Source organism: Gracilinanus agilis, chromosome 4, assembly GCF_016433145.1.
Source record: "Gracilinanus agilis isolate LMUSP501 chromosome 4, AgileGrace, whole genome shotgun sequence".
NCBI classification, from domain to species: domain Eukaryota; kingdom Metazoa; phylum Chordata; class Mammalia; order Didelphimorphia; family Didelphidae; genus Gracilinanus; species Gracilinanus agilis.
The window spans coordinates 172,926,738-172,941,944 of NC_058133.1; the positions used below are offsets into that span (position 1 = coordinate 172,926,738).

The window sequence follows — 15,207 nt, forward strand, 5'->3', positions numbered from 1 at the left end:
TCCATTTTGTTCAACATTCTTTTTTTTAAAATAAGAGTTACAACTGTTGGTAATATGGTATGCCATAATATATCACATCTATACATGACAATAGACAAAAGCTGACATAACATAGAAATGTGTCTCACAACACATCATATTAATTGGTGTTTTGCCTTGAATTGAATGTGACTTAGTATTATTCTAAAATTCTCACATAGTTGAATTTTACATCTTTAGAATCTGGACTGATCACGATGACCTAATTGTAGTTTCTTGGTACTTGAACTTTTTTGGATGCTTGTGGTATTTTTTTCTTTGACATGAATAGTTTTGATTTTGGATGCTTGTGGTATTTTTTTCTTTGACATGAGTAGTTTTGATTTTGATGACATTTCTGGGACTTTTCCTTGTGGAGTTTCAGGAAGTGATTGGTGGATTCTTTCAGCAGTCATTTTGTCCATTGATTCTAATAGATCTGGGCAGTTTTCATTTATGATTTATTGAAAGATCAGTGTCCAGACTGCTTTAAAAAGCTTTTTTTTTCCCTTAAAAAAAAAAAACAACCACTTATTTTTTAAACTTTTTATTAAATTCTTATCCTCCTTCTTCTCTCTCTTCCCTGGGACAGCAATCAATCCAATATAGATTTTATATTTGTAATAGTATAAAACATCTTTTCATATTAGTAATTTTGTGAAAGAGAACTTAAAAAAAAGAAATAGAAATATAGTATGTCTGGTCTGCATTCAAACTCCATTACTTTTTTTCTGGAGGAGGATGATGCTTTTCTTCATGAGTCCTTGAGGATTGTCTTGGATCACTGTAATGCTAAGAATAGCTGTTACTGTGTGCGATGTTTTCCTGGTTCTGCTCACTTTACTTTGCATCAGTTTAGGTTTTGACCTCATCGTTTCTTATATTACAGTAATATTCCATTACAATTACATACCACAACTTATGCATCCATTCCCAAATTGATGGACATCCCCTCAGTTTCCAATTCTTTTGCCACTACAAAAAGAGCTCAGGCTATTTCTTTAAAATGATAGTTTTCAAGGAGTCCAATGATTCTTTTTAAAATTTGTTTTTTGAACCAAAATATATTTTTTCTTCCTTTCACTCCCTTTACATTGGAAGAAAAGAAAAACAAAACCATTAAAAGAAATATGCATAGTTGAGAAAGAATCAAATGATTCTTAAAGTCTTTCTCCTTGCCTCTTTATAAAGGGTCAGTTGTTTCTGATTTTAGCTTTCATTTTCTTCTATTTTTCAATATTTTGATTTGTTATATAACATTTACTACTACTTCAGAGTCACTGATTTCTCTGCCCTCTTCTAATTCTCAGAGATCAAGTACTTGGAAAAGGTTTACCAATTTTTGCTATAAGCTATTTATTCTCCTTCTAATTCTATTCCAGAGTTGTTTTTTAAACTCTTGCTTTATTCAGTCTAGGCACTCATATAGTTCTTGTCAAAGATTCATTTTCCCATCTTGAATTTCTGCTTCCAGTTGTTATGACAACACTGTCTCCTTTCGGTTGGGATTTTGGAATAGTTCTAGACCTCCAATAATTCTTTATAGTTATTTAAATTTCTTTAGTTATTCATCTCTCTAAAATTCATTCTTGAACTGGAGTTTTGTGCAAGGGCCAGGCTCTGCCTCCTGCTATGTTTCTGTCACTCAGGTTCCTGTTCTGAATTCCACACCTTTCTAGGGTCAGCTTCATCTGAATTTCTGAGATTCAGCATAATGACTTTTTAGGGCCTTCTTTGACATTTCAGGACAATGAGATAGGGATCAGGGTGCCCCCCAGGCCTGTCCTTGTTTGAGCACTGCTGCTCCTGGTGGTTTCAAAGTTTCTTAGCTATAAGGCTTATTACTCTAAGAAGCTTCTACTCCTGTTACTTCAGACAAGACTTATAGCATTAAGGCTACCAATATTTCTGGTCAGCTTAGAGGCTTGTTTTCCTAAGTAAGGATAGAGTTTTCCTGACAGTCTTCTATGCTTTTACCTATAGGCCTCTGGCTGATTTCTTGAATAGAAAAACTTGCTGAAGTTTCTCATTATATTCCTTGATCAATCTTGTGCAAATTTTAGGTTTTGACTAGAGTGAGGAGGAACTGATATGTCTCCCTTCAAGTATCAATCTTGGCAAGAAATATAATTATCACCTTAATTTTGTATATCAGCATCTCTTTGGTTTCTGTGGCTCTCAAGTCAAAACCAAAACCAAGAAACTAAAAGTGGAAAAAGACCTGAGAGTTCACAGGAGTCCCTTTTTATTCAAAGAAAAATGTCTAAATAGATTTTAGGTTTCCAGAGCTCCTCAAATTAAACCACAAAAACCTGAAGCAGAAAGAGATCTTTCCTCTTACAAGACAAGATGGCTTTGCTTTCATCATCTTTAGACATTCTCATCCTCAGAATGAGAAGTGCTATGACTCTCATCTATTTCTTAATTAAGCAAATCAGTTAATGACAGGAAGTAAGGGACATTATTTTTTCATATCAGGCTCTGGAGTTACTACAGCAAGTGTGAAAGGGCATGTTTCCTGCAATTGCAAACAACCTAAATTTCCTCAGAAATACAGAGCCAAGAAACTAAACCATCAAATGTAGATAAACACTATCTATCCAAATATCCCCATTTCTTCCAGTCAGTTACCTAGGTTTTCACCAATTTAAAGACAACAGTCAATAAAAATCTTTCAACCAGACGGACTACCAATTCCCAAAAATAGAACTGGAAGAACTTCCTAGTTCTCAGTAATGTAAGATGGATTTTAACAAAACATGACTAATCACCTTCCATCAATGCTGAACGTTAACTTACTAACTAAACTTATGGAATTGTCTTGTAGAAACAAGTTAATGAAAGCAGTTTGCAAACATGAATACTAATATGATGATTTTCTCCAGCTAACACAATAGTCAATAGAGCCAAAGATTTCAACAGGCTGGCACATTAGGCTAAACTGATTAAGGTGTAATTAAAAAAGGATATATTCTTACATTTGAATACCAAAAAAAATTAATCCTTAATTAAGATTAGGAAAGCACCGATAGTTCTGAGAAGATATGGGGGTTTTAGTGGATTGCCAGCTCAATAAGTCAACTGTGTGAGGTAGCAGTCAAACAAGCTAATGGTATTTAGGGCTACATAGATAAAAAAGCATGCATTGAGGTGATACTCCTACTGAATTCTGCCCCCTTCAGATCACATAAGGAGTACTACACTCACTTCTGATCTCTATGGTTTAAGGAGGATACCAATAAGTCAGAAATGGTATAGAGATGAGTAATCAATATGGTGAAAGATCCTAAGTCCATGTTACATGACAACTCAGCTAAAGGAACTAGGTATGTGTGGCCAGAGAAGTAGGTATTACACTGTGAAATCAAAGATAGCAACTACAGCCTGAATACAACGGAGCTAAGTGGTTTTTAGTTATCAAAAACTGCAGCTTCATGCTAACCCTTAATTAATGGGCAAAAGGCATTTGCAGCTCAGAGTTCTGATTCTAGAATTTCTTTTAATCATCACTGATCATTGTTAATGGCCAAAAACAACTATTAAAGTAGTATAGCAGACAAAAGGAAACCTCGGACAACACAAGGCCTGAGTACTATTTAGAAAATCACTAACTCTCTTCTGTGTACTAAGATATGCTTGCAATAGAATGACATGGTGCAATTAGGATAGAGGTATAATTTCAAAGCAAATAAAAATGCTTTTAAGAATTAGGACATTATAAGATACCAAAAAGGCTCTGTCTGGCACTTTGTTCTTTTTTTCAAAAAACCCTTACCTCCTTTTGGAACGGATAATAAGTATCAATTCCAAGGCAGAAGAGTAATGAGAGCTAGGCAACTGAGGTTGAATGACTTGCCCAGGGTCACACAGCTAGGAAGTATATGAAGCCAAATTTGAATCCAGGTTCTCTCTTCTCCAGGTCCACTCTCTATCCACTTAGCCATCTAGCTGCCCCTTGGTACTTTGTTCTTACCCTTTCCTGTGAAGTCTGGTAGCGAAGGTGAAGAGCTGTTGGGTCCCAATCCACAGCAATATAAGCATTTCCAATGAAAGCTCTATCTTCAGCACAATCAATTTTACAGCCTCGACAAAATCTAAAGATAAATTAAAAACTTGGTGAAGAGAAACTGTGAAGGAACCTAGTTTTCAGATTACAAAGTTTGTCTTCTGCCTCTACACTTTTTCTTTCTCTCATAATTTGTAACAACAGTCTCAACAGACTACTGACAATTCCAAGATCATTCACTATTAAAAGAGAAAATAGCACATAAAGGATACTTTGGATTACCAAAATATGTGGCAATCATTTGGTAAGCTATATAAAAATGTGAGCTCCAAGAGAAACAAATGAGAGAACAGTTGAATTGAAACATCTGAGGTAGAACAACTTTAGAGCAAATTCTACATTCTGCTGCTTAATTCTCCAAAACGAGAAAACTTGCTTTGTGTTAACAATACTGTTTTATAAACATGGAAATACACATGTCAAGCAACGTACCTAATATAGTTAAAAACAGAGCCAGAGGATCTGTTTTTAACCTACTAAATCTATATTTCTACCTCTTTAACCTACTAAATCTATATTTCTACAAAATGACTCTCTTGTTGGTCAGTTTAATTTCAAGATTTTTCTTTGGACTAGCAACAGTAAAAACAATCCCTTTAAATCAAATGTAGGATGTAAAAGCAGTCTTTTGAATGAGTTTAGGTAGTAATGTGATTATCTTACTAACATGAGTTTTGAGAATCAAAATGAAGTAGGCTGAACAATGATCTCACAATATTAATTCATCATAAAAGCAATCTGTTCCTGTATAAGATGTCACCACAATTTGTAAGGATGGGTTGTATGAGTGATCCTTTATTTTAATTAAAAGTTCTCATTGCTTAATATTATCTCTGAAGCCTTGAAATCTATTAAAGTTATTATCTAGAGGCAGCTAGGGCTCAGTGGACTGAGAGCCAGGCCTAGATATGGAAGGTCTTGGGTTCAAATCTGATCTCAGACACTTCCTAACAGCGTGACCATGGGCAAGTCATTTAACCTCCATTGCCTAGCCCTTATTGCTCTTCTGCCTTGGTTCCAAAACACAGTATTGATTTTAAGATGAAAGGTAGGGGTTTAAAATATTTTTTAAAAGCAGCCATTCTGCATTTTCTCTCATTGGGTAGCAGGAAGAACAATTTACCTGTACCACGGACACCAAGCACAGGAGTTTCCATCCTTCTGCACAACTCTTAGTGTAAATGGATACTGATACCCCATGCTGTCATCACTACAACAGAACACACACACATACAGCATAAGAACTGGTCTGGTTTTTTGTTCAACTCCTCCCTGGATCTTCCCTTGAACTAACACCTAAGGGGAATATTTGTCAGTAAAAACAAGAAGGCCCCTTTAACCCCATTAAAGTAGTAAGGTAGAGGGAATTCAAGTTTAAGGTTAAATGTAGCTTACTTCAACCCAACAATTACTTAATGGCCTTGGAACTGTAGTATTGCTCAGTTACATTTGATAGTGAGTCTGTAATGTTTGTTTTAAAAGTTAGCTCAGCAGGGCAGCCACCTTAGGCTATGACAATTTATATGCAAAACAATCCAGGCAAATACTATATAATGAATCAATCACCCAGTCCTATAGCAATCATTCTATCAAAATAGATTTAATTCACATTAAAGTAAAGTTAATAAAAACCTTTTCATGACAAAGGCAGTGAAACACTACAGAAAGCTAGAAATTCAGTTATTTTTTAAGATGCTTAAAACTCTTTACACTCAGATCCCTTCTGTTATAAATGGCAAGGGAAATTATGACACAGTGTTAGTGTTTGTATTCCTCTTAAGTTTCTGTAGGTATATGTTGCAGTAATATTAGGGTGGAGATAGTCTAGTGTAATTGAGGAACAATCAAGTACACGACTGTATTGAAAGATGGCTTGTCTTTTGCCTACTTTTACTGATATCCAAACGCAACCCCTTTTAGGATGATGGGAATGGGATCCTCTTAAAGTTGAACAACTGAGTATTATGCCTATTATACTTTATACCTCTATAATCAAAGCTGCTGAAGTGGTTGCTACATAAAAACAAAACCATGTGCTTTACCCTGGCAAAAACATTAGGAAAACATGATAGTAAGAATGAGGAAAATTGAATCCTAGCCATGACCGTGGACAAATCACATCACCTCTATAGGTCTTGAATTCCTCATTAGAATGAGGCAATGGACAATTTAATCTCTAAGATAACTTCCAGCTCTGATGTTCTATGACTTCTAGGGCAACTTTTGGGGGGGAAGGATAAGGGGAGTGCTTCAAAGCATACTAGGCCATCGATTTATCTAACTTACTCTCTTCCCCAGGAAATATACAGAGAATAGGATAAATAATATCAAAATAACTTTTTAAGATTCTTACTTTTGTTTGAAAGGCTTTTTCATCACCTGATAAAGGACATATTTATAGAAGCAATTTTATATATCATCAAGAACAAAACTAAAATACCTTATCTAGGTCTGGACATGGTAACTGAGGGTGGAAAGCAGAGATGCAAGGGCAAAATGATCATTAAAACTCTGTAGTAGAGAGAAATGAGATGATAGCCAACAGAGAACAATTGGGTTCGGAGGTAACTACTAAAATCAATTTATTCCAAGGTGGTAGTTCTGTTTGAAGAGTCATTAAACTTCCATGAAAAACACTCCAAGCAAGGAGAAATCAGTCAAAATGTCAAGGGGCTAACTAGAGTAAATTTCCTTCTTTAGGCAAATCAGTCTCTTCTCAAGTCATTTCCTTTAAAATGGTGACTAGTGTAAAACTCTGGTCCTTATTTTTTCATGAAGTTTATTAGTATTTACTTGGATAGGAAAAGGCAGAGAGATAGAAAGAAAATGCCTATTCCAGCTAGCCACATGGGTGGTCTCAACATGGTCTCAGCCACCTTCTTGGATGATCACTGCAGAAAAACAGAGAGGCTAATCCTCCTCTCCAACCTTTTAACCTCCCTCTCCCTTCTGGGTCAACTTCAATCATGTCCAGATCAAACTCAGAGTCACATAACCTGCACTAGAAATTAGAAGCTCAGGGATGTAGGTAGACCCCATGCGTGATGCTGGGAAAGGTTTCTCTTCACACACTAGGGAGTATGTGGATGTTCTGATTTACTCTGTTCAATTATCTAATTTTTCTTTTTTTTAATTCATTAATCAAATATAGATATAAAAAATTTCCTCTAGATTTCTTTTCTGTTGATACAATTCTGGATATACATCTTTTTTCCACTCTGACTCATTCTTCAAGAACTTTAATTAGTGAGCCCTTCCCTAATAGATCATGACTATTAGTAATTGTTTATACTTCAAAAGTATGGAAACTGTTAAAGTAATTTAACTAAAAAGTGAAGAGACCTTAGAAACAATCTAGCCTAGGGACTTTTTTTATTTTAAATGCATAGAATTCATAGGTTGAAAAGGAAATCAATTATACCAAAATACAGTCATAGAAAATATTTTTTAAACCTCATGGACCCCAGGTTAAGAAACTTTAATCAAATACAATCCTCTCATTTCACAAATGAGACAACTGAAGTGTCTGTGGTGATCACACAAGTTTTAAATACTAGAGCCAACATCTAATCCCTCCCCTCCCCCTTGTCCAAAGGGATCCACAATAAAGATAAAAGTACAAATCAGAGCACTTGCAACTCTTCACTAATTCTCAAACTGGAAAAAAAAATGATGACAATAAAATAACCAGTCTCTTTCCAATGGTGTGGGGAGTAATGGGGCTTGCTTACATTTGAAGGTTTGGTAGTTTTTTTTAAAAGCAAAAGGAAAGAAGAGAGAATGCCAAAATAGAAATGAGAACAAAATTCTAACCACAGTACCAAGCTGAAAAGAGAAACAGAACCTTTATGAAAAGTATTGCTTTGGTACTTTGGCATGGTAGCCTTTAAAGGCAAGATTATGGGATAAGATAAAAATGGCAAAACACTGTGATTAAATGAAAAATAAAGGCCTCATCATAAGTATGCATAATCAGCAAAACAAACTTCCACACTGACCATGCCTGAAAATGCATGCCCAATTTCTGCTTTCATCACCTCCCTAGCAGGAGATGGAGTAGTATATATTTCATCTTCAGAATTCTGAAACTGTAGATTATAATTATATTGACTAGTATTCTAAAGCCTTTAAAATTGTTATTCTCTGTAATGTCATTTAAATTAATTGCTTTCCTAATTCTGTTCATTTTACTTTGTAACAATTCATAGCAGTCTTCCCAGTTTCCTCTGAAATTGTCCATTTTGTCATTTCTTATGGCAACAATAGCATTACATTACATTAATGTATTCCATAATTTGTTTAGTCATTCCCCCAATTAGGACACTTGTCTTAGTTTCCAATTTTGGGCAACTATGCAAAGGGTTACTCTAAATAAAATAAAAAATAAAGCTTTTTTATATACATAGGAATTTTTCCTTTCTTTGATCTCTTTGGGGATTTACTAATAGTATAGTTGAGTCCAGGGTATGCAGTTTGGTAACTTCTAAGGCATAGTCCAAAGTGCTTTCCAGAATGGCTGGATCAACCCACAGCTCTACCAGCAGTGTAATAGATTTAGTATGTTTGTTCTTAGGTAGCCTCTCCAATATTTGTCATTTCCCTCTTTGCTACCTTTGCCAGTCAGAGGGTTATAGGTGAAACCTCAAAGATGCTTTAACCTGCATTTCTCTAATTAATAGAAATTTAGAACATCTTTTTATGGTTATTGATAGCTTGGATTTCTTTTCTGAAAACTGCCTGTTCACATCTGACTAGGGAATGGTTTTTAGTTTTTATATATTTTAATCAGTTCTTTAGATATCCTAGCTATAAGACATAATCAGGAAAATTTCCTGAACATCATACAAAGTGACAGGAAAACTGTACAATGAACAACTGTGAATAACTTAGCTATTCTCATAAATACGATGATCCAAAACAAAGACATAATAAAGAATGCCATCTGCTTACAGAAAAAAGAAATGATAGAATCTTAATCCAGATCAAAGCAAAATTTTTTCACTATCTATCTTAAATCTTTTTTGGGTTTGTTTCCTTCACAAAAGATTAATATGCCAAAATGTTTATCTAAATGACTGCATGTGTAAAATCTATATGAGAATGTGTGCCATCTATGGGGGAGATGGAGAAAGAAAATTCGACTCAAAATTCCTTTTAAAATGTTGGAAACTTTTATATGTAATTGGAGCAAAAATTAAATTATTTTAAAAAGAAAAAAAAAAGAATTTCCTGCAAATTTTCCTCTAATTACATGTTTTCCTTCTAATTATAACTACATTAGATTTCTGCAATTTTATAATGAATAATCAAAATTATCTATCTGATTTTATGTGACCCCTCTATCATCACTTCTTTAGTCATCAACTCTTTCACTATACATAGATCTCTCTTCCTTCTTCCTCTAATCTGTCCCTGATATAACTTTTTAATAGCTAAGTAATATCAATTAATTTGGAACTTATTTTGAGATGAGTTGTTGGTCTAACCCCAATTTCTAAAATTCTTGGTTTTCCAAGAGTTTTTGTCAAATAATGACTCCTTCTCCCAGTAACTGGAGGATAAATATCACCTGTGTTTGTTTAGCTTTATATGCTGCATATTTAATCTGTTTCACTGAGCAATTTTCTCCATTTCTTAAACAGTACCAAAATAACAAATCATTAATGCTTACTGCTTTATAGTACAGTTTGAGACACTGGTAAACCTAGGCCATCCAACTTTTTTTTTTCCATTATTACCCTTGAGATTCTCGACTTTTTGTTCCTTTATATGAATTCCATCATAATTTTTCAATCTCTACAAAATATTCTTTTGGCAATTAGACTGGCAAAGCACTCAACAAATTAATTTAGGTAATAGTCATTTGTATTATATTAGCTTGGACTACTCAGAAACAATTAAAGTTTTTTCAATTATTTTCATTCATATCCCTGGAAAGAATCCTTTGTAGTTGGATTCATATATAGTTCCTGGAAGCTTCTTCAGATAGTTGTTTTATAGCTTCTACAAGTATCTGAATTTAATTGTTCTTTCTAGCGCTTCCTGCTGCTATGTGGTTTTTTTAAAATGACATATAGGGAAGCTAGGTGGCTCAGTGGATTGAGAGCCAGGCCCAAAGACAGAAAGTCCCGAGTTCAAATCTGACCTCAGACACTTACTAGCTATGTGACCCTGGGCCAGTCACTTAAGCCCCATTGCCTAGCCCTTACTACACTTCTGCATTGAAACCAAAGCACAGTATTGATTCCAAGATGGAAAGTAAGGTTTTTAAAAAATGACAATGCTAGTAATTTATGTGGATTTATATTTTATAAGTTTGCTGAATTTGTTAATTGTTTAGAATAATTTTCTGGTGGACTCTTTAGGGTTTTCTAAGATATAACAACAGGATTGGTAATTGTTTGAGAATATGTATTTTTAAAAAGTGACAGCATGAGAGTGAAGGTGGTCAGTATTTTCTGACCAAACAGTTAAAAGAGCAGATGAAATAGGTAAAGTGTTTTGTTTTGTTTTGTTTTTAAAGTAAAATCTGGAGATCTTTACACAGGTCTAGAATGGACTCCCTCTCCTCACCATGACTCAAGACTTCCTAATTTCTCTCAAAGTTCAGGTCAAGCACTATCTTCTACATGAGACTACTCCTGGTCCTCCCAACCACTACAGCCTCTACTGTGAAAGTACTTTGTCTTTATTTTTGGATTTACTTATTTCTTATGAACCCATACATGCACATGATATCACCTCCAAAGAATGAAAGCTCCTCAAGGACATGTACTGGTTCTAACCCTTTTATATTCCTAGAGACTGAAACATAGTTTGTGATTTTATAAATGCTTGTGGACTGGCACTCTTCAACTTATTAATGTCCTTTCAAAAATACACCACTTATAGGGCAGTGTTAGGTGGCTCAGTGGATTGAGAGTCAGGTCCAGAGACAGTTGGTCCTAGGTTCAAATCTGCCCTCAGACACGTTCTAGCTGTGTGACGCTAGGCAAGTCACTTAACCCCCATTGCCTATGCCTTACCACTGTTCTGCTTTGGAACCAATATACAGTACTGATTCTAAGATAGAAAGTAAGGGTTTAAGAAAAAAAAAACAACACTTAGGATTAAACATAATACTTCAGGTGCTGAGCAGAGGAGAACACACCACTTCCACATTCTTTAATATTATACTAAGATGAGTTTTCTTCACTGTATATAATATATGGTTGACTAAAATTAAGTTTGTAATCCACTAACCCCTCCCCAGATCTTTTTTCAGATTAAGTGCAGTCAAGCCATGCCTTCCCCTTCTTGCACTTGATGATTTATATGTCTCTATATGAAATATCAGTTTGTACAATTCAGCCTTTAGAACTAGTCTGTTCAGACCTTTTTTGGATACTGACTGCCACCCAGTGTGTAGGCAATCTTCCTTTCCTAATACCTTAGATTTCTCAGCTTTGCCTCATCTGCAAATTTAATAAGCATGCCATTTGTGTATGTTATAAAAATTTTAAGCAGTTACAGGGCCAAAGATACATTATAGGGCCAATTCCTTGGAGATCTACTTTCGATGTAACAAAGAGATGTTTTTGTTTTTTGTTTTGTTTTTTAAACCCTTGTACTTCGGTGTATTGTCTCATAGGTGGAAGATTAGTAAGGGTGGGCTGTGGGGGTCAAGTGACTTGCCCAGGGTCATACAGCTGGGAAGTGGCTGAGGCCGGATTTGAACCTAGGACCTCCTGTCTCTAGGCCTGACTCTCACTCCACTGAGCTACCCAGCTGCCCCCCAAAGAGATGTTAATAGTCACTCTTTGGATCTGGCAATTCAATGAGTTTCATATCTAAAAAAAAAAAATGTACTACCACCTGGACCACAACTTTTTCTTTTTCCCATGCAAATAACATAAGACACATTAATGCTAAAATCCAGGTAAACTATATACGGCACTCATTGTGAATTTCAGTTAATTCTGAGCTTTAGAACACTTAGAACTATTCTTACAGAAATATATCTTGATTTTGTATTATGCTTTTGTTACAATTCCCTCCTTCATCTTCTTTATATGTCTTTTAAAAATTTAAGTTGTGTGCTAAATTCCCTATATAAACCACTATGGGCTCTTTAAATAGCTTCCAATTTTCCTAGCTCTCTTTTCTTCTTCTTAAGAAGTATTTATCTTTGTGTCCTGAGAATGTTACTTGGTAACACTTTTCATCTTTTCTTGGTCTGACTTTCTCTTTAGAATTTTAATCTATAGGATTAGCCATCACTTTGCTGAATACATTGAAATGTGTTCTATCCAAACCTCATGGACATATTAGCATATTTCCTCTTCTCTAGCATTAATTCTAAGATACAGTAATGACTTCTTCCCCAAAGTCCTATCAATTCCACTCCACCATCCAGAAATGAGGATGAGTTGAGTAAAAAGGATAATGGCAAACCTCTGTTATTTGTGTGATTTTAGGCAAATCACTTCACTTCTCTGGGTCTTGATTTCCTCATCTCTAAAATGAAGTTTTATGACAGTCTTTTAGGTTCCTTCTAGCTCTAAATCTATGTTCCTACAATTCCCTTCTTGTTGATTTTTTAATTTGCATGCCCAACATTGACCTCTGCCCTCTCTAATTTATTAATATATATACTCAACGATATAAATTTTCCCCTGAGTACTGTTTTTGCTGCATCCCATAGATTTTGGTAGGATGTCTCTTCATTGTCATTCTCTTCAATGAAATTATTAATTGTTTCTATGATTTATTCTTTCACCAACTGATTTTGGAGAATCATATTATTTAATTTCCAATTAATTTTTGATTTGCCTTTCCATTTACCCTTACTAATTATTATTTTCATTGCATTATGATCTGAAAAGGTTGTATTTATTATTTCTGCTCTTTTGCACTTGTTTGCCATGTTTTTATGCCCTAGTACATAGTCAATCTTTGCGAATGTACCATGTGCTGTTGAAAAGAAGGTATATTCGTTTTTGTTCCTATTTATTTTTCTCCACATACCTATTAACTCTAATTTTTCTAAGATTTCATTCACTTTTCTTACCTCTTTCTTATTTATTTTTTGGTTTGATTTATCTAGATCTGATAGAGGAAGGTTCAGCTCCCACTAGTATAGGTTTACTATCTATTTATTTCCTCCTTAAACTCTACTAGTTTTTCCTTTAAAAATATGGATGCTATACCATTTGGTGCATACATGTTGAGTACTGACATTTCCTCATTGTCTATGGTCGGCAACCTTTTTGGCCGTGAGAGCCATAAACACCTGAGGACGGAGGAGGATGGAGGCGGAAGGTGCTGGAATATGGGGCGGGGGCTGAAGGGCCCCCTGGGGCATATCCTGGGGCTCTGCCCAGACTAGCCGGTCCAGAGGTGGAGCCAGATATGGCTCGAGAGCCATACGTTGCCGACCCCTGGTCTATACTGTCTTTTTATCAGTATATAATTACCTTCCCTGTCTCTTTTAATCAGATCTATTTTTACTTCGGCTTTGTCAGATATCATGCTTGAAACTCCTGCCTTCTTTTTCTCAGATGAAGCCCAATAGATTTTGCTCTAGTCTTTTACCTTTACCCTGTGTGTGTCTACCTGCCTCATATATATTTCTTGAAGACAACATATGGTAAGATTTTGGTTTCTAATCCACTCTGCTATTTGCTTCCGTTTTATGGGTGAAGCCATCCCATTCACATTCAGAGTTATGATAACCACCTGTGTATTCCCCAATATTTTGATTTCTTCTCCTAGTTCTGTCCTTTCTTCTTTCACTATTTCCTTTTAAACCAGTGGTTTGCTTTTAATCAGTCCCCCTAATCCCTACCCTTATTTTATTTCCCTTTCTGCCCCCTCCCTTGTTGTTCCCCTCATTTTTTTAAGGATCTATTAAATTCCCTCCCTACCCCTTTCCCTCCCTTTTTGTACTCCCCACCCTACTCCCTCCCTTGGTTTTTCCCTTCTCACTTTTCCTGTAGGGTAAGATAGAATTCGATACCCCAATGGATATAGATGCTCTTCCCTCTCAGAACTGATTCCACTGAGAGTAAAGTTTAAGTATTATCTATTAACACTCTCTTTCTCTCCTTCTTATATTAGTATCCTTCCTTTCCCCTTCCCTTGCACCTCTTTGTGTGGTAGAGATTATCCTATTTTTCTTATTCCTTCAAATTTCTCTTGGTGCCATCTTCTATGCCCACTCCCCTATTCATTTTTTTTTGCATATCATTTAGATCACTTAGTACTCTAACCTCTATTTATGAATATTTCTTCTAATTACTATAATAGTGAATACCATTTTTCAGAGTTACAAATAACATTTTTTCATATAGGAATATAAACAATTTGACCTTATTGGAGCTCTTAAAGTGGAAAAAATTTTAATAATTATTTTTTATATCACCTTTCTTTCTTATTTACCTTTTCATGTTTCTCTTGATATCTGTGTTTGGATATCAAACTTTCCGCTTAGTTCTGGATTTTTTTTTTTTTTAACAAATTCTTGGAAATCTTATATTTTGTTCAATGCCCATACTTTCCCCTGGAAGTATAGTCAATTTTGATGGGTAGGTAATCCTTGATTGTAGACCCAATTCTCTTGCCTTTCTGCATATCATATGCCTTGTGGTCTTTTAGTGTTGAGGCTGCCAGATCCTGTGTAATCCTGATTGGTGCGCCTTGATATCTAAATCATTCTAGCTTCTTGTAATATTTTCTCCATAGCTTAGAAGCTCTTGAATTTGGCAATCACATTCCTAGGGGTTGTCTGTTTAGGATTTAATGTAGAGGGTGTTCTATGGATTCATTCAATGTCTATTTTGCCCTCTTGTTGAAGAACATTAGGGCAGTTTTCTTGGATAATTTCTTGTAGTATGATGTCAAGATTTCTGTTTATTTCTGGATTTTCAGGTAGACCAATGATTCTCAAACTGTGTCTTCTAGATTTTTTTTCAAGATCATTAATTTTCTCAGTGAGATATTTCATGCTTCATTCTATTTTTATCAATCTTTTGGCTTTGCTTTATTAATTCTTGCTGTCTTGTGACATCATTAGCTTCTACTTGCCCAATTCTGGTCTTTAAAGACTGGTTTTCCACTATGATCTTTTGATTTCCTTTTTTGTT

General features: G+C 35.1%; 1 protein-coding gene across 1 annotated transcript in view; it reads right to left on the reverse strand.

Moving 5' to 3' along the window:
* USP32 (ubiquitin specific peptidase 32) overlaps positions 1 to 15,207 on the reverse strand; it is a 282,076-nt gene that overhangs the window by 12,523 nt on the left and 254,346 nt on the right. Inside the window, exons 28-29 of the mRNA XM_044676716.1 lie at positions 5,208 to 5,294; positions 3,992 to 4,112 (exon numbers count right to left, since the gene is read on the reverse strand). Of these exons, the coding sequence (XP_044532651.1) occupies positions 3,992 to 4,112; positions 5,208 to 5,294 (208 nt within the window). The remainder of the gene's footprint in view (positions 1 to 3,991; positions 4,113 to 5,207; positions 5,295 to 15,207) is intronic.